At 58.1% G+C, this 19,189-nt stretch overlaps 6 protein-coding genes across 6 annotated transcripts; 2 read left to right on the top strand and 4 right to left on the bottom strand.

The window, feature by feature from the left end:
- Window positions 1-1,410: 1,410 nt before the first annotated feature.
- K452DRAFT_280811 (uncharacterized protein) lies at window positions 1,411-3,218 on the bottom strand (the record flags this gene model as incomplete). Its single annotated transcript, XM_033539469.1, has 2 exons — window positions 1,975-3,218; window positions 1,411-1,926 (listed from the first exon to the last, which is right to left on the bottom strand). The coding sequence occupies exons 1-2, from the start codon at window positions 3,055-3,057 to the stop codon at window positions 1,411-1,413; spliced, it is 1,599 nt and encodes a 532-aa protein (XP_033391640.1). The 5' UTR covers window positions 3,058-3,218.
- Window positions 3,219-3,315: 97 nt separating this feature from the next.
- On the top strand, window positions 3,316-5,556 carry K452DRAFT_259941 (uncharacterized protein; the record flags this gene model as incomplete). The annotated part of the gene is made up of 1 exon (XM_033538509.1): window positions 3,316-5,556. A coding segment is annotated over exon 1 (1,818 nt), but the record flags the coding sequence as incomplete, so codon positions are not given.
- Window positions 5,557-6,431: 875 nt separating this feature from the next.
- Window positions 6,432-7,345, top strand: K452DRAFT_303196 (uncharacterized protein; the record flags this gene model as incomplete). Its single annotated transcript, XM_033542696.1, has 3 exons — window positions 6,432-6,916; window positions 7,039-7,184; window positions 7,275-7,345. 3 exons carry the CDS (start codon window positions 6,432-6,434, stop codon window positions 7,343-7,345), a joined length of 702 nt encoding a protein of 233 aa, XP_033391638.1.
- A 3,011-nt stretch (window positions 7,346-10,356) lies between these two features.
- K452DRAFT_280807 (uncharacterized protein) lies at window positions 10,357-12,160 on the bottom strand. The gene is made up of 2 exons (XM_033539468.1): window positions 11,833-12,160; window positions 10,357-11,763 (listed from the first exon to the last, which is right to left on the bottom strand). Exons 1-2 carry the CDS (start codon window positions 12,089-12,091, stop codon window positions 10,487-10,489), a joined length of 1,536 nt encoding a protein of 511 aa, XP_033391637.1. The 5' UTR covers window positions 12,092-12,160; the 3' UTR covers window positions 10,357-10,486.
- Window positions 12,161-12,337: 177 nt separating this feature from the next.
- K452DRAFT_303194 (uncharacterized protein) lies at window positions 12,338-15,000 on the bottom strand (the record flags this gene model as incomplete). The annotated part of the gene is made up of 4 exons (XM_033542695.1): window positions 12,338-13,132; window positions 13,186-14,446; window positions 14,788-14,866; window positions 14,958-15,000. The coding sequence occupies 4 exons, from the start codon at window positions 14,998-15,000 to the stop codon at window positions 12,338-12,340; spliced, it is 2,178 nt and encodes a 725-aa protein (XP_033391636.1).
- Window positions 15,001-15,947: 947 nt separating this feature from the next.
- Window positions 15,948-18,875, bottom strand: K452DRAFT_238478 (uncharacterized protein; the record flags this gene model as incomplete). Its single annotated transcript, XM_033537658.1, has 4 exons — window positions 15,948-17,311; window positions 17,359-17,760; window positions 17,813-18,447; window positions 18,496-18,875. 4 exons carry the CDS (start codon window positions 18,873-18,875, stop codon window positions 15,948-15,950), a joined length of 2,781 nt encoding a protein of 926 aa, XP_033391635.1.
- Window positions 18,876-19,189: the final 314 nt, after the last annotated feature.

Here is a 19,189-nt window from a genome sequence, read left to right as displayed (position 1 = left end):
CCAGGAAAGGCGTCTTGGCAGCCTGTAAGACAGTGGCCGGCGACATGCGAAGGAATAGGCCGCATGGTGTGATCTCTTTGACACGGCTTTTAAGTCAATCTTAACTACTTGTTGTTCCCTGCCTTCCTCATTGGAAAACACTTTGCATATAATAGGGATTATGGATCGTAGCTAGCTTGTAAATCTGATAAGTACTACTTCAATTCCCCATGGATAAGCACGCGCAACAGCGAAGTAGATGACTACCTAATCTATTGGAACAAACATGCGTCATTTGTGCGTGTTTATTTGGTGGAAATAGCCGTCTATTTAACGCCATTAGACGACTAATTCCCTGCTGCGCCTATTCAGTGCAACAACTGCAATTGCTGGCTTAACGATTGATGATTGGATTTTTGGCTTTGCTTTGTGGCCGAACTGTCTTTTGAGTATGGCAGATTACGAAATACATAGCCCGGGCTAAAGTATATTTGGACCGGACAGTAGTCAGCGAACAAAACACCCAGCAAAAGCACGCACAGCACAAACAAACGGCATCAGTGACTATCACCAGCACACAAAGTCGACGAAGAACCTCATCACGCATACCCCAAGCCCAGACATCCACGCCGTCCAAGCCACCAACTGCAGCCGTGCATCAAATACTCAGAAGACTTGAGGACTTCAACTTCATGACACCGCGTGTATTCCTTCGGTCGGAAATCGCAGTACCGTGCCGGGTCATATACGCAGCGCCATCCTGCCATCTCCTTTCCTGCCTGCGCCATCCAAGTACAGCCGCGTCCGCCCCATCTCAATGTTTGCGCTGTGCAGTGCTAACCGCATACAGCAGCAGCAGCAGCCATGCCAAGTGGTGAAAAGCCAGCCACTAACCCAGCCACTGTGTAAACCAGTCGCAGCGTACGTCAAGCAAGATGAAGACAGAGAGGGAGGAGCAGAAGCAGAGACTGAGACTGAGACAGAGGAAGAGCAGAAAGGCGAGAGATCCATAGGTACGCACTCCGTGCTATCCCATCCCATACGATCCCATCCCATCCCATCCTAATCCGCCAGCCCAGCCAACCCAAGCAAGCGCAAAGCCCAAGCAAAGCCGAATCACGGAAGAGCCCCACTGCCGCTACTGCATTCGCCAGGCTTCAGCACCACCGTACATACCTTCCCGCGCGAGCGTGCCGTCGTGCACTGCGCCGCGGCATACGGCTTTGTCGGACTCTGCTGCGCCTCGTTGCGCTAGGTGTGCTCCGCTTATCACGCAAGCAAGCAAGCAAGAACTCGGGCCATGCAGAACGAACCCGTGCTAACGCGCTCAAAACCCCCAACGCCCAACACCCGACCCATCCTATCCCATCCATCCCTCCCGCCATACACAGCACTGACCGCACTCCCCCACCACCACTACCACCATCCCCCTCACAACCCCCTCGTATTATCCACAACAACACCCCTCTTCTTATCCCAATCCAGCACTCTCCTCTTCCGATGATTCCGTGCCATCTTCCACTTCACATAAAGCAGCACCGCGTCCTTGGCCGCCACAAACAAGCACCCGCCCAGCAAGCTCCGCGCCCATCGGCTCTGCAGCAGGCCCGTCGCGCGCGCGCCTCCCGCCGGCGCCGTCACCCACGCTTTCGGCAGGCTGAGCTTCAGCAGCTCGCCTACACCCGCCGCAATGTACGGGAACACTAGCGCGCCGAGAACCGTGTCGGCTACGTTTGTCGTCTGGAAGACGAGGTTGCGGCGCTCGGGCTGAGGCTGCTGCGCGCGCGGCGGGTCTGGCGCTGGTGCAGCGTGGGCGTGGTCGTGGTCATGGTCGTGCAAGTGCTCGCGCACGTGAGCGTTGACGTGGTCGTCAGGGAGAGGGGGTGCGTCGAGGGGGTGCGCGCGCCCACGCGGCGCCCACCCGCCGGGTAGGTGGTCGGCGAGGTCCTCGTGGAAATGGGCGTCGTCGTGGAAGTGCTCGTCTTCGTCGGCGACGTCCATGATGTCGAAGTTGACATGGATGTCGAAGATGTCGTCGCCGTCGTCCTCCATGTTGAGGGCGTCGTCGTCGCCGGCGCCGGCAGCACCACCCGCGCCACCGCCTTCGCCTGCTTCGGCGTCTGCCTCGCCGGCGCGCGGTTGTACTTCTTTTAGCCAGCGCCGCTGCCGCTCACCCCATACTTTCTCCATGTACGTGTTGTAGGCGCCGCGGATGTAGGGCAGTAGTGAGAAGGAGAGCGCGGCGCTGGGCGGCCAGTGGCCTAGACCAAGCATCTGGTCAGAACCTGAGGATGAGGCAAGAAATATGACTGGCAGGATGGGGAGGATGCTGTCAGCGATCGACACACGGGAGGCCACGAGGATTGGCGGAATGGCCGAAAGCCCAAAGTGCAGTCGGGCGTGCTGGAAGAAGCGGGATACCGCGGCCAGAGCGACGGATTCATAGGCGCGGCCCCGCGCCATAGACGGCGCTTCGTGCAGAGGCTGGAGGATGCGGTAGCCGTCTTCCAGGCCGAACAGCGCGTAGACGGTGCTGACGCCGTGCATGAAGCATGCCTGGTAGACGGTATATCCCAGCACACCAACAGTGCCGGGCAGTATGAATATGCCCGAAAGCCGCTCCATCGCCCTGACGCTATCGACGACCAGGCTCCGCGGCCGCTTCAGATGTATCTCATGCTTGCACTGGGGGCAGGTGATCTTGGAGCCTCGGCCGGCCTGTCTCCGCACATTTGGCGCTTCTTGGCTCGCAACCCAGTCGAGCAAGCAGTCTTCGTGCGCGACGAGGGCACAGGGACATGGATTCCGCCATTCCGAGGCGCCGGGCATGTCCTCGGTCTCATCGTTGAAGCAGATCCAGCACTTGCGCGGGTCATCGTCTTCGTTGTGCGGCGGCGCCGGGGCGGGCTGAGCCTGCGATTGCGACTTCGAGGCATGCGTGCTGTTCAGGAAGAGAGTCTCGGAGTCGACCGAGGCTGCGGAGAAGGATTCGCTGTCGTGGCGCGCGTCGGCGCTGGAGCCTTGGTCGCGGGGTGACGATCTCCGCTGCGACGCTGGGCGGGGCGGGAGCGAGGCCATGGCGGGCGGTGGAGGGGAGGGCGTGCGCGATGGGAGGGCTAGAGGTGTAGAGAATCAGCGGAGAAAGCAGGCGGTGGTTCAGGTAGAAAGATCGTAGGATTGTAGGAGGCAGAGGGTGGAGTTGAAACAAAGAGCATGGAGCTTGGCCAGTCGCGTCATGCAGCGGACGGCGTCTCGTCGGCTCCGGATTCCTTTTTGGCCGCCGCGCAGGCCTCGGTTCCATGTCCCGCAAACCTGACTGACATGGCCTCCGCTCGGCGCATCTCCGCCCGCGCCCGTCCCGCAAAGCGCTACACCAACGACGCTTTTGACGGCTTGGATCTGGATGATGAGGATGTCGTCGCTCCCGCTGTCAACCCCGACTCGGGTGACGATGATGATTTTGACGCCACAGCCCACGACGTCGAGGCTGCCGACGCCGAGGATGACCTCTCCATCGACGAGGGCTCCGGGGGGAGCGCGTCAGGTGAAGACGCCGGAGAACTGGTGCTTGACGATGACGAGTCCGTCGTAGGATCGGATGTCGAACAGGGCCCTGCCCGGAAAGCCAAGAGCAAAAAGGGCAAGTCGAATCTTTCCACGGCAGAGTACTCTACCTTGAAAACCGGAAGCTTCATTGATCCGGGCAACCATCGGACGGTCGAGTCGGACATCCGGTTGGCTTCTCGTGGCGTGGCAGAAATGTACCACAATACCGGCAAGGACACCAGGATCCTCAATTTGTTTGGTCCGGCCAAGGAAGACGTGCTACCGGCCATTACAGCTCGAGATAAATGGCACGATGAGCCTACCCTGCCTAGCCGTAAGGTGGACGTATACGGCCAGGGCGGCATGGCTTACAGCCCGTATTACACGGATCAGGTCCGTGAGCATGAAGCCACCATGGGCTGGGGGTGGTATTATGAGAAGGGGGGGAAAGATTCCTTTTCAGAGAGACAGCAGTCCGCTTTCCTATCGTCTACGCAAGCAGCGCATTATCTCTCTTCTACAGACGGGATTGATAGAGACGTCCTTCTAGGGCCTTTCAACAATCAAAAAGTATTCAACATCGCCCCGGGCAACTTTATGAACCTCAGCGAAGCTTGGCCGAAGGAGAAATCGCCAACGAACGGCAACCCAACGGACGCCAATGGTGAGCAAAGCCAAGCAGTTAGACAGGGCTGGCTGTTCAACATAGGCGCCAAGGTACAGTGCGTTGAATGGGTTACCCAACATACCGGAACGACGCAGTACCTTTCCATGGCGGCGCTGCAAAGACCCAATTTCCCTAAGCCGCGTGAGCATGCCAAAGCTCCAGCTTTTACGCCCCAACCTCCCACCCCTGCGTCCATTCAGATATGGAGGTTTGAAGCATCCGAGGCCCCTGGCCAAGAAGGCACCATCGACTACAGCAAGCGTCCCCATCTTGACTTGGTTGTCTGCACAGACTGGGGAACAGTCAGACAGTTCAAATGGTGTCCGTTGCCTAAGAGACAAGAAGCAAATGAAGACAAGGTCAACCTTGGCCTTCTAGCCGGAGTATGGGGTGACGGCAAGATGCGAGTGCTCGATATCCGATACCCCAAATCCACATCGACGCAGTATATCCACATCAAGCAAGCGGCCTTTGAGACACGCCCACCCGACGCCATCTGTACCAGCGTGACATGGCTTTCGGGCGAGCACATCGCAGCTGCCAACACCGACGGCAGCATCGCGGTCTGGGACTTGACCAAAACACTACTCAAACCACAAATCCCCGGCTCAGGGCACCCGCGTCCCTGGTACTACCACTGCGTGCACAGCAGCTACATCCTCACGCTCGCGGCAGCCTATCCCTCACACCCCTACCTCATCGCCACCAGCAGCATGGACGGGTATCTTCGACTCACCGACCTGCGCGCCCCAGCGCACGACAGCGTTTTCTCGCAACGCTCGCGCACCGGCAGCGCCGCGCTGGCCTGGCACGACATCTCGCAGAGCTTCCTGACCAGCGACGAGAACTACACGCTGCTGGCGCTGTCGGTGCGGCGCTTCCATGTCAACATGAGCGTGGGCCGCGGGAACAGCAACATCACGCACGTGGCGACGAGCCCGGTGCACCCGTTCGCGATGCTAGGGTGCACGGATGGCATGGTCATTGCTACGAACCCGATGCGCAAGGTCCTGGTCGCCAAGGCCGAGATGTGGCACCAGACGTGGTTTGCGCACGAGTGGCGGCGCGGGACCGCGTCTGCTGCTGATGACCAACACGCCCCGCCGCAGGCCTCGCTCGCGCACCCCGTCAAACGCGCTCGCCATGCCGCGCCCCTCAGCCGTGTTACTGATGGCTATAAGCCCGAGATCTACAAGCTGTGGGTCGAGCAGGGCCTCCCGAACCAGTACGAAGGCGTCGTGTATAACACGATACATGAGGAGGAGACGGCGACGACACAGGTGTGCTGGAATCCGAACTTACGGTTTGGAGGGTGGGCGGCGGCGGGGATGGGGGATGGGCTGGTGAGGGTCGAGGACTTGGCGCTTTAGGGGAGGCGGGAGAGTTGGGTGGTGGTGGTGGTTGAGAGTTGGGTGAAGGGCAGTGTAGATACATCAAAAGCCAATATATACATATATCCAACCATAGGCAAGCAGCCAAGGCGCGCAGATCCGGGGTACGTACATACATGCATGCACATCCAACATCCGCACCACTCAAACCCCCGCGATGCCATCTCGTATCACAGCGCCCGTCATGCACCCGACTGGCGCAGCGTCCAGACCTCTCCATACACACGTACACACCTTACCAAGTCCACACACACAACACAACCCACCGACCCAGCGCACCCGCACCCAGCACGCACGCACCACGCCGCACCCCCCTGCGCGCGTCATCATCAACATCAAACCCCGCAACCCGCGTCCGTGAATCACGGATAGGTTATTTCCGCTTGGGCCGGCTTAATTCGCATACGTTGTTACTTGCTGCTGCTTGGTTACTCCTTCTTTTGCACTCGTCCTACACCACGCTCCTGTTGTCCTGACTGAGCTGAGAATCCCGCTGCCTGGAACGAACGATCGCGCCAACTGTCAGGATTCGTCCTGTTCACTAGCTCTCTGTGCTCGTTAGCTCGCCGCCGTCGCCGCCGCACCCGCAAGCGCCGCGCTTGTTCGTATCGTGTCGCGGTGAACAACGAGGCCAGCGCATAGCACCAACCGTTTGTTGCTGCACTAGCTCCTGGTAGTTACAGCCGCCACCGACACCACCTCCGACGGACAACGAAACTGAAGGCACCACCAGGAAATCTACCTGTCTGTCTGCCTACACCGACCCTACCTACCCAACAGTCCCAACCTACCCTACCGACCCAACCGATTCTCGACTTCCCTCGCACACAACAACCACACAACGCGCAATGGATTTCGCGCCCTACCAAGACGCGCCGGAGACGCACCGCGCCGTCAGCGGCGGCAACGGAGCGCCCAACACGACCGGCAGTGCCTCGCCACCACTACGGTCACCACCCCTCCGCTCACCACCGCTGCGCTCGCCGCCGCCGCGCTCCCCGCCCGCGTTCGCGAAGCCCGTCCGCTCGGCCTCGGCCATCGGCACCAGCGCGCTGTACTCGCCCTCGCCGTCGGGCATGGGCATGGGCGGCAGCGGGAGCTATTTCCCGCCCACGCACGCGCGCGACCTGGAGAGCGGAAGCGGGAGCGGGAGTGGGAACGGTTGGAATGGACTGAGAGTCGGTGGGGGCGCCGGCGTCAGGCAGGATATGGACCTCTTTGAGACGCGGCTCGGGCTGCGCATGGACTACGAGGCTTGTTTGGCGTATTTGCTCTTGCCGCCGGCGGGCGGCGTGCTGTTGCTTGTGCTGGAGCATCGCAGCGATTATGTGAGGTGAGTTTTTGCGTGGAGGGGGTGGGTGAGTGGGTGTGCCAGCGAGACCTGGCGAGCAAGAGAGAGCTCGGGATTGCGTGGCTGAGAATCGAGAGACATGAGGCTAACACCGCCGTGTGCAGGTTCCACGCGTGGCAGTCTAGTCTGCTCTTCGCGTTCCTCTTCGTCGTGCACGTCATCCTCAGCTGGAGCAGCTTCCTCTCCTGGACGCTGCTGCTGTGCGACCTGTGCCTGATCGGATACCTGACGTTCCGGGCGTATCGGGATGGTGAGTTTGCGCTTCCTCGTTCGCTTCCTGTTTCCACGAAGTCTGGGAACCCAAAAAAAAGAACATGTTGGCTGACTGAGATATCTACAGCATCGACCCTCGATCGCTGCGAAGTCCCGTTCTTTGGTCCTCTGGCTAGCTCCATATTGGATGACGAGTAGGCTAGCTACCTGGCTATCTAGCTAGCTTCTCCTACCTACCTACCTACCTACCTACCGTAAACTTCACCACCGCATTACAGCCACCACATACCTCATACTGCAGCAGCAGCATCAGCAGCAGCAGCGCTCGTTTCTTCCTCCGCCACCTCACACCGCATCCGCCCGCATCATTGCCGATCAGAGCAGGGCAGCGCAACTCAGCCAACCGCTAATTCAAAGCTCCGCTCCAAACCAAATAAAACCAAACCAAGCCAAGTCAAGCCGAACCAAGGACAAGGAGAGATAAGAGAAGAAAAAAGGAGGAGAAGAAAGCACCGTTCTTTACCCTACACTTCACACCCCACGCACACACCTACCTACCTATATCCCCTACCACCCCGCTTGTCGAATGTCTGTTGTAGCTACTACCTAGATACCCTCATACCCATACCCATACCCAAACCTTTACCCATAACCTAACCTTTACTTTTACTCTTTCTACCCGTTTCCCATACTTGTACCTGTACCCTCTGTGCGCGTTTCTGTGCTTCTTTACTACCTACCTAGGTAGTTGTTTGTTGTGGTTTGGTTGTCGAGTTTATAGGAAAATTGAGAATCTGAGAATTTGACTGAGGTATGATTGATTGAGATTGGGATTTTGAGGGAGGGGGGTTGAGAGAGGTTTTGGGTTGGGGTGTTCGTATCTGATGGTTGAGTGAATGCATGAATGCATGAACGCGCTCATGCGTAAAGACTGAACGAAAGGATGGATGGTTGAGGACGTAGAAAACGAACACGTGCTTCCATGCCCATCCAAGCATCCCAACTCCAAATCTCATGCACACACAGCAACAAGGCGAGCAACGAGCAAAAACGCGTGTGAAAACCGATCTTAATATCTAGGGTATAGGGTATGGCTTGTGGCTTGGAGCTAAGGCACAGATAGTGCACGCCTGCACCTTACCTTACCTTCCCTTACCTTACCTTACCTCGTATCTACAGAAGCCAGAAACCGGAAGTCAGAAGCCAGAAGTCGGAAGCCAGAAGCCAAAAAATGAAAGGAGGGGTTGCTCCCTACCTAAGACGTGCTAGTATAGCCTGTGTGCTCGCTCGCGGGCTTTGTGATTCGTTCGTTGTAGAGGTAGGGGATGGGGATGGGGATGGGGTGCGGATGGAGCTGGTATGGGGGGTGGGATGGGTGCTTCTGCTTTGCGAGTGTGGTTGTGGTTGTGGGGGTGACGCCGTGGTACCGGTAGTGTGAGATGGGGTGTTATGTTGGATATTTTTATTTGCTTGCTGCTTGCTTGGTTAGCTACCTTTCGATGGTATGGATCTCAACCACATTTTGTCGAAGGAATGAGGCATTGAATTTTTGTGGGCTTCGTGGATGTGGTGCGTGTTGTTGGTCGAGGATGGAAAGGTTCTGGTTGCTTGGGGGGGGGTTATAGAGTTGGTTTGTGGTTGCGGTGGTGTGTTATACTTATACCTATATCACTGTCATGTTACTATTTTGTTGCTTCTATGTCTAGCGACGGAGGTACTACTCTCGCTGTTACTGCCTTCGGTGAAGTACTGGGGATAGTGTTTTGGGTAAAAGTTCCTGTAGATATTGATATATATTTGGGCGGTGGTCGATATGCAAGCTGGGATGGAAGTGTAATCCGTCTGAGCGCGTTGATAGATATTACCGCTCACGTCGGACTGCTAGGTTCCTTCCTGTCTATTTGTTTATGTATTTGTATATATATATATGTGCTTAATCGCCTCGAAGGTGTGCCCACTGGGCCGGAAAATACAACCTCTAACTTTCCTTCAGTGAGCAACAATACTACGGTCTGGTTTTGAGACACTACTTTGTTACCTTATAACAGTTCTTCGGGCACGGAGGGTTTTCTGTGGCTTCGGACTGGTTTCTGGAGGGTGAGAGTTGGTTGTGGGATGGGTAGGAGGGGGCGTGGTGGGGGGTGATGGATTGGGGGTTTTGTTGTTGTGTTTTCTTCTTGGTGGTTGAGAGGTTACCTGAGGTCGTGGTTGGTCGTTTTGGTAGCGTGGGGTACATGTGAACTAGCAATATATCTATTCTCTCGACTGTATTTGCGGAAGATATGGGGTGGCTTTGTTCGCTTGCTCGCTTGTGTGCGACCCGGCGTTCACGGCAGGTTTTGTTGAGTTAGGGGCGAATTTCCGAATATAAGATCTGTTTGGTTTGCCATGTATGTGAGTGTATTCCATTGGGCTGGGCCATGCTGAAATACACTGTGCTAGCTTCTTAGTTACTGTTGCTGTACAAGCGAGGATAGGAGTAGGTCTATATACGTCCGCGAGTGAGCGACCCACCAACTATCTCCTCTCCTCTCCGTTCCAGCCCCCAGCCTCGCGCAAACGCTGGCGCTAGCTAGTGCTGGTATCAGAGCTGGTGTACGTGCGGGAGGGAACACAAACGCTTGTAGAGCTGTTCGTGCGCTACACAAACGCCCAGAAACGAATCCAACGCTCCGATTTGAGTCGTAGCTCTTGTTGTGCTTTTGGGATGATACCGCTCGGCACTGATAGATAGTAACAGTCACCATCACCGGCAAAAGACAGCGGCGAGTACCAATGCACAGGATTATACCACCACACCACCACAACAGCACCAGCACGGCGGGCGAGGCGCTACTATAGCATGTAAGTATATACAGCAAAAGCAAGGCAAGGCAAAGCACCTTCTTTTGCAGTCTTGAGAGTGGCTCGGTGTGATGATGATCTCTAGTCTCAGGAGGCAGATTGGGTTGGAGAATCTGTCCTCTGCTAGTTGAGGAGAGGAGAGGTGTAATAACAGAGGAAGAAGGAAGGGGGTGCTTGTACTACTTTCTCTCTCTCTCTCTCTCTGTGTGTGTGTGTGTGTGTATGTGGTAGATGTTTATGTCATATGGATTGCGGAGATGACGGGAGAAGCTAGAATAACCTTAGGCACGCCATGCTGTGGACGAGTCGGCACTGATTTGCTCTGCACTGAATTGCACAGAGTTGAATTGCACTGCTTGCAACTGAATCGAATCAATGAGATTATCCTGCTAGATCCCTGAGGTTACTTATGCCAACCAACCAATTGAGTTCTTTCTTTCCTTTCTCCCACCCACGCACCACCCAACCAGCCCACCAGCCCACAACCCACCCACTCTACGCCTCCTCGCCCTCAGCATCGACATCAGCCTCGCCCTCGGCATCCGCCTCCGCCTCCGCCTCCTCCTCCTCCTCCTCAGCATGGCCCTCGCCTTCCGCCTCCGCCTCAGCCTCAACCCCCCCCTCCCCCTCAACATCAACATCCACCTCCCGCCCCTCAAGCACAGCCTTATTCCCGTCCCTAAGCGCGCGCTCCGCCTCATCCGCCTCCCGCGCCTCAACCTCCAGCACATCAATGCGGTCCGAGTCCTCGACGTACATGCCGGGCTTCGCGCGACGGGGCCGAATAAACGTGCGCGTGACAACGGGGTAGTAGTAAGCCGCCTTCTGGGCGAGGCGGCCGCCCTGTCCCGCCGCCGCCGCTGTGGGCTCGGCATCGTGCAGGGCGAGCGCGAGCGTGTCGCCGTACGCGTCGCGCGCGTCGCCCGTCTGCTGGTACGTTTCGTACGCGCGGACGCGCTCGTAGCGCCAGCAGCGCTTGGGGGTGCCGTCGGCGGCGACGCCCTCGTGCGTGTATGCTGTGTCGTCGTTGGCGGCGGAGGGGTCGCCGAACTTGCGCTTGATGCCGCGCGCGGCCGACGACGAGGGGACGGCGGGCAGGAAAAACTCGTAGTTGTACGGCTGCGCGGGCTCCGGCTGCGACGGGTCCTCTTGGAAGGCTGCCAGCGCTGTCGTGTACCGCTCCAGGGCTTCGGCGTCTGCTGGCTGGATGCGCAGCACGCCCACGTCCAGCCGCTCGTCGTACCGCTCGGAGTCCGCGGGAGCGGCCGCTGGGTTCGTCTGGAACTTTGTGACGATGTAGGAGCCGTTGTCGGGGAGGGCGTCGAGGTCGGGGAGGAGGGGGTACTGGTCCAGCAGCTTGAGGTCCGGACGAGAGGGGTGTTTGGGATTAAGCCAGGCATTGCGCTCTTCGCGGGAGACGTCCTCGGCGCGCAAGTTGGACGTCGTGTCGGGGCCCTTGTACGCGTCCTCCGGGTGCGCGACGTCGAAGCCCTTGACAATGTTGCGCAGGATGTTGACGGGCTCGTTCTTCTCGGCGTCCGTCTGCAGGCGCTTCTTGCGCGCAGCCTGGCGCGCGCGCTCCGGGCCCCGCAATGCCGCGCTGCCCGCGCCGCTGCTGTCCATGCGCAGCCCCGACGCCGTAATGTACTCGGTGCGGCGCAGGAAGCTCACCCCCGCCGTCACCGACGACGGCTTGCCCAGCGTCGACAGCGGCCGCAGCAGCGCCCGGTCGTGGGGGTGTAGCTGCGTCGCCCGCGATCCCGAAAGCAGCACTGCGCATCGCCTCATTGTCAGCCAATGTCCTTTCTTTGTCTCGAGACCCTCTCGACCCTCTCTCTCACCTGCTTCGTCGCCCTCAAACACGCCCGGCAATCCCACCAAATCTATCGGCATGCCCAGCTCCGCATCGGCCTCGATGTTCAGCGGCTGCTCGCGCGCCAGCCGCGACGCGAATCCCGCCGACGTGTACTGTCCGCTGGCCAGGCCCGTGTTGGGAATCTCGAGCAGCTTGGGCGGGTTGGGCGGCGGCGGTAGCGCATTCGAGTATCGTATGCGCGCGATGTAGTCCTGGTGGTAGACGCGCTGGCCGGAGCTCGCCATCTTGTCGGAATTGGGGGGGCGTTGAAGTTGTTGGTTAGTGGATGGTGCGGCGGTTGGACGTGATGGAGAGTGCCGGTGTTGTGCAGTTATGGTCGCCCACGCTAGCCGGATTATATACCTACAGCACCTACAGCACCTACAGCACCTACACTTTCACTTCACACTTCACATTCCACCTCATTCATTTCACATTCCACTTCATTCACTCCACAATTCACTTGATACAACTACATCCGTGCACCCCGCCTACCACGGGAACATGCACTTACTAATCAGCAGCCGACTGCCCAGAATATCGTACTCCTTCTGGCTGACCCAGCTATCGTTGCCGCTATTGCTGAGCTTGCCAAACACGCTCGCCCCCTTCCACACCAGCACCTGCGGGTCCAGATCGCGCGGCGGCGAACCAATCAGAATCTCCTTGCCCAAGCCGGGCAGCTGCTCGCGCAGCCGCTCCTCCAAAAACGACAGGAACCCGGGCACCTTGGCCCCGCCGCCAATCACCATGATGCCGCCGTAAAATTCGCGCGCCTTGCGGTCGTCGCCCCGCGCCCCCTGCGCGACGCACGTCATGATGGCCACGTCCAGCCCGCACGCCGGCAGCACCTTGTCCCGCTCGTCGGCCGCCTTGATCTTCTCCAGCGTCGGGTCGTAGAAGATGCCGCCGCTCGTCGGCCCCGCCGGGTCGCCGCCCAATGGCGTCTCGCGGATCGGCTGCGGTGTGCCCTCGGGCCCGGGCGAACCCGCAACCGACGACCGCGGTGTGCCCTCGACGTCACCGAGCCGGCCAGCGAGACCGAGAGGCTGCTGTCCCGAGCGACTGGGCGTCGAGGCCATTGGCGGCGCTTTCGACGGCTCAGGGTCTACCAGGCCATTGAGCACCTGTGGGACCTGGGGAGCTGCCATCTGCATGACGGCCGTCTGGGCTATCGAACCGGGATCGTTTGGCGAGCCATCGTAGAGATCGTACGAGCGTTCAATCAGCTTGCGACGCCCCTTGAGTTTCTCTGAATGGTCGAAGACTGCCGAGTTGAAGTATCCCTAAGCCCTTGTCAGAATTAATTTGCTTCGGTGTGTTTCTCCCCCAAACCTACCATAGGAGCGAGCATCGTCTCGTCATAAGTCTTGAAAAAGTACTTTTGCGTGTCCTTCCCAAACGCCCGCAAGTGAAAGTCGTACAGCTGCACGCTAATATCGCCCTCGTTCATCGTGCAAAACTTCTGCTTCAGCTCCTCCGCCAGCAACCAGTCATACCGGCGCTTGAGGTTGATATCCGCGTACGGGAAATAATCGTGCAGCATCATGCGCACAAAAGTCTCCGTGACGTCCGCACCGCCGTACTTCATATTGATCCGCGAATCCTCGACGCACATGCCCTCCTCAACGCAGCACACCGACGTCTTCTGAGCGCCAATATCGATGATGCACGAGCTCGAGTAGCCGGCGCCAAACGTCGCGGAAAGACTCTCTTGCTGGAAGCACACGCGGCCGAACCCAATGTCCCGCAGTAGAATGTCCAGCAGGTGCGTGACGTAGCGCCGCTCGTAGAGGTCCGGGATGACGCACACGCAGCCATACTGGCCCCAGTCCTTCTTCCGCTTCAGCCCGAGCTCCGAAATAATGGCATGTTCTATTATGAGCGAGAGGTCCTGGAACAGCAGGTTCTTCGTCTGGTAGTCTTGCTCGTTGAACCAGCCGTGCCGGATCGGCCAGAAGAGCTTGTAGCGCGGATTCGACTCCTCGGGGATTCTCAAAGCGGCGGTACCCAAGAGGTAGTCCGGAGCCTCCTTGGGGTCGTCAGGGATATGCGTCCACTCGACACGATGGGGGTCGTTGTGCTCCGAAATGTTCTCCGGCGGAGTGCGCCTGTTGTAGTTGACGACGAGCTCCTTCGAGTTGGGCAGCACGCGCCGCTTGTTGGCGCGCATGCGCGTCTTCAGCTCCGCGGACATGGCGCCGTACTGGCTGGAGAAGTCCGGGCCGAACCACTTGTCCGCCTCCTCGGGCAGCTCGTCGTCGACCTTTAGGCGCTTGGGTCGCGGCTCGCCGCCGTCCTCTTCGACCTCGTTCTGTGGCCACTTGCGGGCTATGACCATGGGCACCGTCTTGGGCAGCGCGTCGCTCGCCAGCCCGATCCGCATGTTCTGGCTGCCCGGGTGGATGACGATGACTTTCGACCCGATGGCCTCCTGCGTCGCGACCGCCGCCCCGTTCTCCTCTGCCGTCATGTCCTCGGGATCGGCACCCTGCGCTAGTGCGCGGTCCTTGTCTCGTGCCTGTTGTACCATTCGGCTCGTGGCCTCCTCATTCTGCGTCCGGTAGGCAAGGAATTGGTCGTCGCGCTTTAGGTATTCACTGTGGAGCAATCGAGTCAGCGCAGGTCCTCCAAAGCTACGTGTGTCGTCGTGAAAACAGCATGCGGCGCGCGTCGGCCCTCCCCGCCAAGCGCAGCAGACACGCGAGGAATCCACACCTCTTCGACCACCTTGTCGACAGGGCTCCAGTGGTATAGCCCCAAGCGACCGAGGGCGCATCTTCCACCACCTCGCCCTTTTTCGTCGCCCGTCGTCCCTTCATCGCGAAGCCCTCAGCCTCACCAACTCAAACCCACCAATTCCTCAAACCTCAACACTCCAGTTCCTCAAACCTCAACACCCCAATACAAAGGCAGCAGTACGGCAGGGAGGGAAACCAACGTATAATAGTTCTTCTGATTAATCATATTAACCTGCGGCCAAGTCGTAAGGTCGAGGTTATTATCCGTGCGCTCCAGACCTGTAGGTACACAACGTTAGCCTGATCACTTAACTCGAACAAAGGACATCTGTGGAAGAGATGGGGGCTGGGTAGCTAGACAAAGACGCACCCTCCTCGCGCATCTGCGCGCGATTCGACTTCTTGCCCACCATCTTGGCTTGCGAGCTTTTGCGAGCGAGCCTACGAGCACCGAGAGCGAGCACCGAGCTTGCGAGCGTTCGAGTGCGAGGACGAGGGCGAGTGTAGACGGGTGCGAGGCTTCCGGCTAGACGACGCGTATGTAGGTAGGTAGGTAGGTAGGTAGAGGCGATGGGGTCGACAGTCGAGGAAGGGGTAGTGTAGAGGTTGAGCTCCCGCGGCGTGGATACACGCAGGTGGACGCCGGACGGACGCAGCAAGCAGCAGCGGGGCCGTGCGTGCGCGTCCGTCTGCCGTCCCGTCCGGGGTCGGAGATCCACTCCGAGCTCGACACCACGACATCCCATCACCGCGAGTACATACAAACAACGCACCACACTCCAACACGATCAACAGCTCAAACAAATAATCGAGAGAAACCACACATCACATTCAATTCCTCAGCTCAGTTCAAACCTACTTCATAGCTCAACTACAATGAACCCTTCCTCTTCCCATGCACCCTCCACATCAACCCCAACCCTTCCTTTAGCCATTCATCCACCAGACATCAAACTCTTCTTTCAGTCAAGAGAGCGAGCAAAGAAACACCACCACCTATTTATGGCTGTTGACCCCAGCTTAAGCAGAAAAAAACGCATCCATGCATGCATCCATGCCCTAAGTATGCACGCGTCCGTCCCTAAAAAAGAGAAGTAGAAGTAGAAAAAAAAAAAAGAAAAGAAAAGAAAAAAGAGGTCTTAGATAATACAACGGTCCTCGACCCTCATCTCATCTCATTGAGAGGCGAATCGAGTCAAGGAAAAGAAGAAGAAGAAGAAGAAACAGAAAATCAAAACGGGCGCATCAGCATGCCGGCAGCGCATCTCGCCCGCGGACTTTTGTGTGGTGTGTGCGAGAAAGAAAAAAGAGACGGAGAAGAGAAGGACGAAGAAGAAGAAGAAGTGCAAGAAAACTACTCCTACTCCTCCTTAGTAGCCGACCTCGTGTACGGGTTATTCGACCTCTGCTGCTGCTGCGGGGGCTGAGGTTGTTGAGGCTGCTGAGGAGGCTGCTGCTGCTGAGCACCACCAGCACCCTGCATCTGCTGATGCTGCTGGGCCCACTGCTGCGCCTGCGTCCCATAGCCCTGCGGGCTCGTCGAGTACGAGAACTGCTGGCTAACAGGGCTCATACCCGCATAATGGACATCGGAGCGACTGCTGGCCGACTGGACCGAGAGCTGGCGCTGCGGCTGCTGCTGCTGCTGCGCATAGTCATAGTACTGGGCGCCGCCGTACTGGCCGGCCGGTTCCGAAATCGTCGGCACGCCCAAGCCCGCGCTCAAAGGGCTGCTGACGCCCGCCTTGCGCTTCCCGCCCTTCGACGGCTCGTGCCGCAGCGCGTTCTCAATGTTCTGCCGGTCCTGGATGTCCATGCTGGGCCGGCCGCCAATGCTGGACGCGTCGTCGCGCGCGCTCCAGACCCCGTCGCGGTGCTCGTCGTGGGCGAGTGACCGCTGGCGCACCAGCATGTTAATGGCTTGGTTTTCCGTGTTCATTCCGCTGCCTAGGTACTCGACGCCCGAGGAGCGCGCCTCGTCGGCCTCCATTTCCGCCTTCTTGGCCGGGTGCAGGCGTGCTGCGTCCGCGGCGGCGAGGAAGGCTTCGCGCCGTTCCTGCGCCTCAGATGCCGAAATCGACACAGAGTACGAAGGCTTGCCCACGTCGCCCAGGGCGGCGTCGCTGCCTCCGGGCCCGGCAATGGGAACCTTGCGGATCGATTGCACCAGGGCGCACATGAGCTTGGAGCGACGCAGGACGCGCAGCGACTCGTTGCCCCAGTTACTCTTGTGGCGGACTTCCAGGTTGAGCTCGAGCTTGTCCATGCTCGCGATGCTGCGCACCTCGATTTCGACTTCGGGGAAGAAGTCGCGGCTGTTCTCCTTGTCGCGAACGAAGTTCTCCATCTCCCCCTTCAAAGCCTGGATGTCTTCGAAAGAAGTGCCAAAGTCGATGTAGACGGGAATCTGTTCCCTCATGGCGAGAGAGCGGCTCGTGTTCTCAATCCACAAGCTGTTGAGGATGTTGTTGGGGATCTGGACAGTCCTGCCGTTGGTCACACGCTTGAAGACGGTGAACAGAAGCGAAATATGCTCCACGATGAGCTGGTCGGTACCGGTGGTAAGATCAACCCTGTCACCGACATCGTACGGGTGCTTGACGAAGACGAAAATGCAAGAACCCAGCACCTCTTGACAGGTAACGGAGAAGACGAAGGAAAGAGACAGAAGCGCCGTGCCAGCAGTCGCGAGCGTAGTAACAAAGCTGGAGTTCAGGAAAGAGACTGGACGAGTCAGAAGTGATCCAAAGAAGCTTGCGAGTAAAACTTACTGAAGATGAAAATAGCAGCAACAAAGACAATAACACAGAGCAAGCCATCAAGGACGTTGATGGCCTGGTCGATATCGTGCATGCTAGTGTTGACGGATTTACGAGCGCGACCGATTTCAGAGACGACGAGAATCATCTCCTCCAGACTGATATCGCCGTTGCCATCCCTGTCAAGGGCCCTGAAGGCCTCCTCGGCCTCCTCCTCGTGGCCCCGACCAAGGACCTCGACGATATCTTCGACGTACAGAGCATCCTTGCCTTCGACGACAAAGGACATCCAGAGACGTCTGGCAAGAGCCTCAGAGGACTTGGTCCTGTCGAGTGCCAATGTGACAATAGAGTGTGCAGAGTCAGTGTTGAAGACTTGCTTGCCAGTAAGCTCCGAGGCGATGTTACCAAATGCTGTCGTCTGGTTAGCTTGGGTTTTGATGTTTTAATACAGCAGAAAACTCACCAGAAGTAATCTTGTCACCAACACGACCGACATCCTGCAGGATTCTCATGGGCGTAGCCGATCCAGACCGGCCGTGACCCTTCTTCTTGATTCCAAAGCTGAGGTTCAGAATGTCACTGATGATGTAGTCCTCGTCCTGGAACTCCGGGCAATAGGACGGGAAGAGGGAGCGGGAAGCATCGTAGAGCAGACCAAGGAGGAAGACGCTACGCTTGTTCTCCTTGATTCTCGAGTTGAACTGCTTGCGGTGGTAGTTGATGCTGATGAGCTGGATGATGAACTTCTCGAGGAGCAACACGCAGGCTGACACTGTAGCAGCAGCGAGCAGATGCCTCACCACCGACTGCCACTCCTTGACGCTGTCAGCAGTGCGGGGCAGGTTAGCCGCCGTTTGGGCGTCTGCCGCGCGCTGAGTGTCGGGGTTGCGGGTCATGAGCGGGATGAAGGTGGCCAGAGCTGTAACGGCCCAGCCAACAATGGACAGAGGGAATTCGAGAGCCTTGATGACAAGAGCATACTTGCGGACGCCGGAGCTGATCACGCCAGCTAGTGTCAGGAAGATCCGGGGGATGAAATGGGCGACGATTTTCGAGACCCAGATGGAAAGCCAAATGATTTCGATCCAGGTGAAGAACCTACAACCGTCAGTGACTGCTTTGCTGGCTCAGAGCTCGTGGACCTACCAGACGATACGCACACCACCAATGTCGGCATCCTTGGCGGCGGTGGCACCGACAATGATGGGAACAGCAATGGCAAGAGCCAAGGGAGTGACGTAAATAAAGTAACGAGTGATGATGCTGAAGTTGAGGATCTTGTAGTATATCTTGCCGACGCGAGTGATGGTGTCTTCCTCGCCATCGTAGCCGACATGGCCGGTTCCCTCGCCCATGTTCTGGGTGGTTTCGGCGGTCTTCATCTTACGGCGACCGGCAATGGTCTGGCCGTGCTCGGCCTTTTCGTTGTTCTCCATGTTGATGGGAGAGGTGCTGTTGTTGCGGGCAGAGGCGTTGCGGCTGACAGCTTCAAGAGGGATGTCTATGGTAGCGTCATTGGACGCCATGTCGGGGTTTGTGTATTCGCGAAGAGGCAAGAAGCCGCGGTGGGAGGTGCGGTGGCTGCGGGTGCTGGGCGACCTGGGCGACGTAGGCGGGTTGGCCGACATTATTTGAAGTGCCTAATGATCGGTGGAGATGGATCCGCGCGTGGGTGAAAGCACGGGGAGGGTCGCCGTGTGGAGCAAAAGGCGCAGGTTGCAGGGTCCCGGTCCCCTCGGCTCGATTGGGCGAAGTGGGTGTGAAGATCTCACCTTGTCGTGGAGCTTGGTGATGGATGAAAAAGGACCGAGCGAGGCGGGCGGGTGTCTCGATGGTCAAG

This window comes from Aplosporella prunicola (genome assembly GCF_010093885.1).
Source record: "Aplosporella prunicola CBS 121167 unplaced genomic scaffold K452scaffold_71, whole genome shotgun sequence".
Classification (NCBI taxonomy): domain Eukaryota; kingdom Fungi; phylum Ascomycota; class Dothideomycetes; order Botryosphaeriales; family Aplosporellaceae; genus Aplosporella; species Aplosporella prunicola.
Note: the sequence above shows the minus strand (reverse complement) of the source record. Positions and strands in the feature narration are given on the sequence as shown.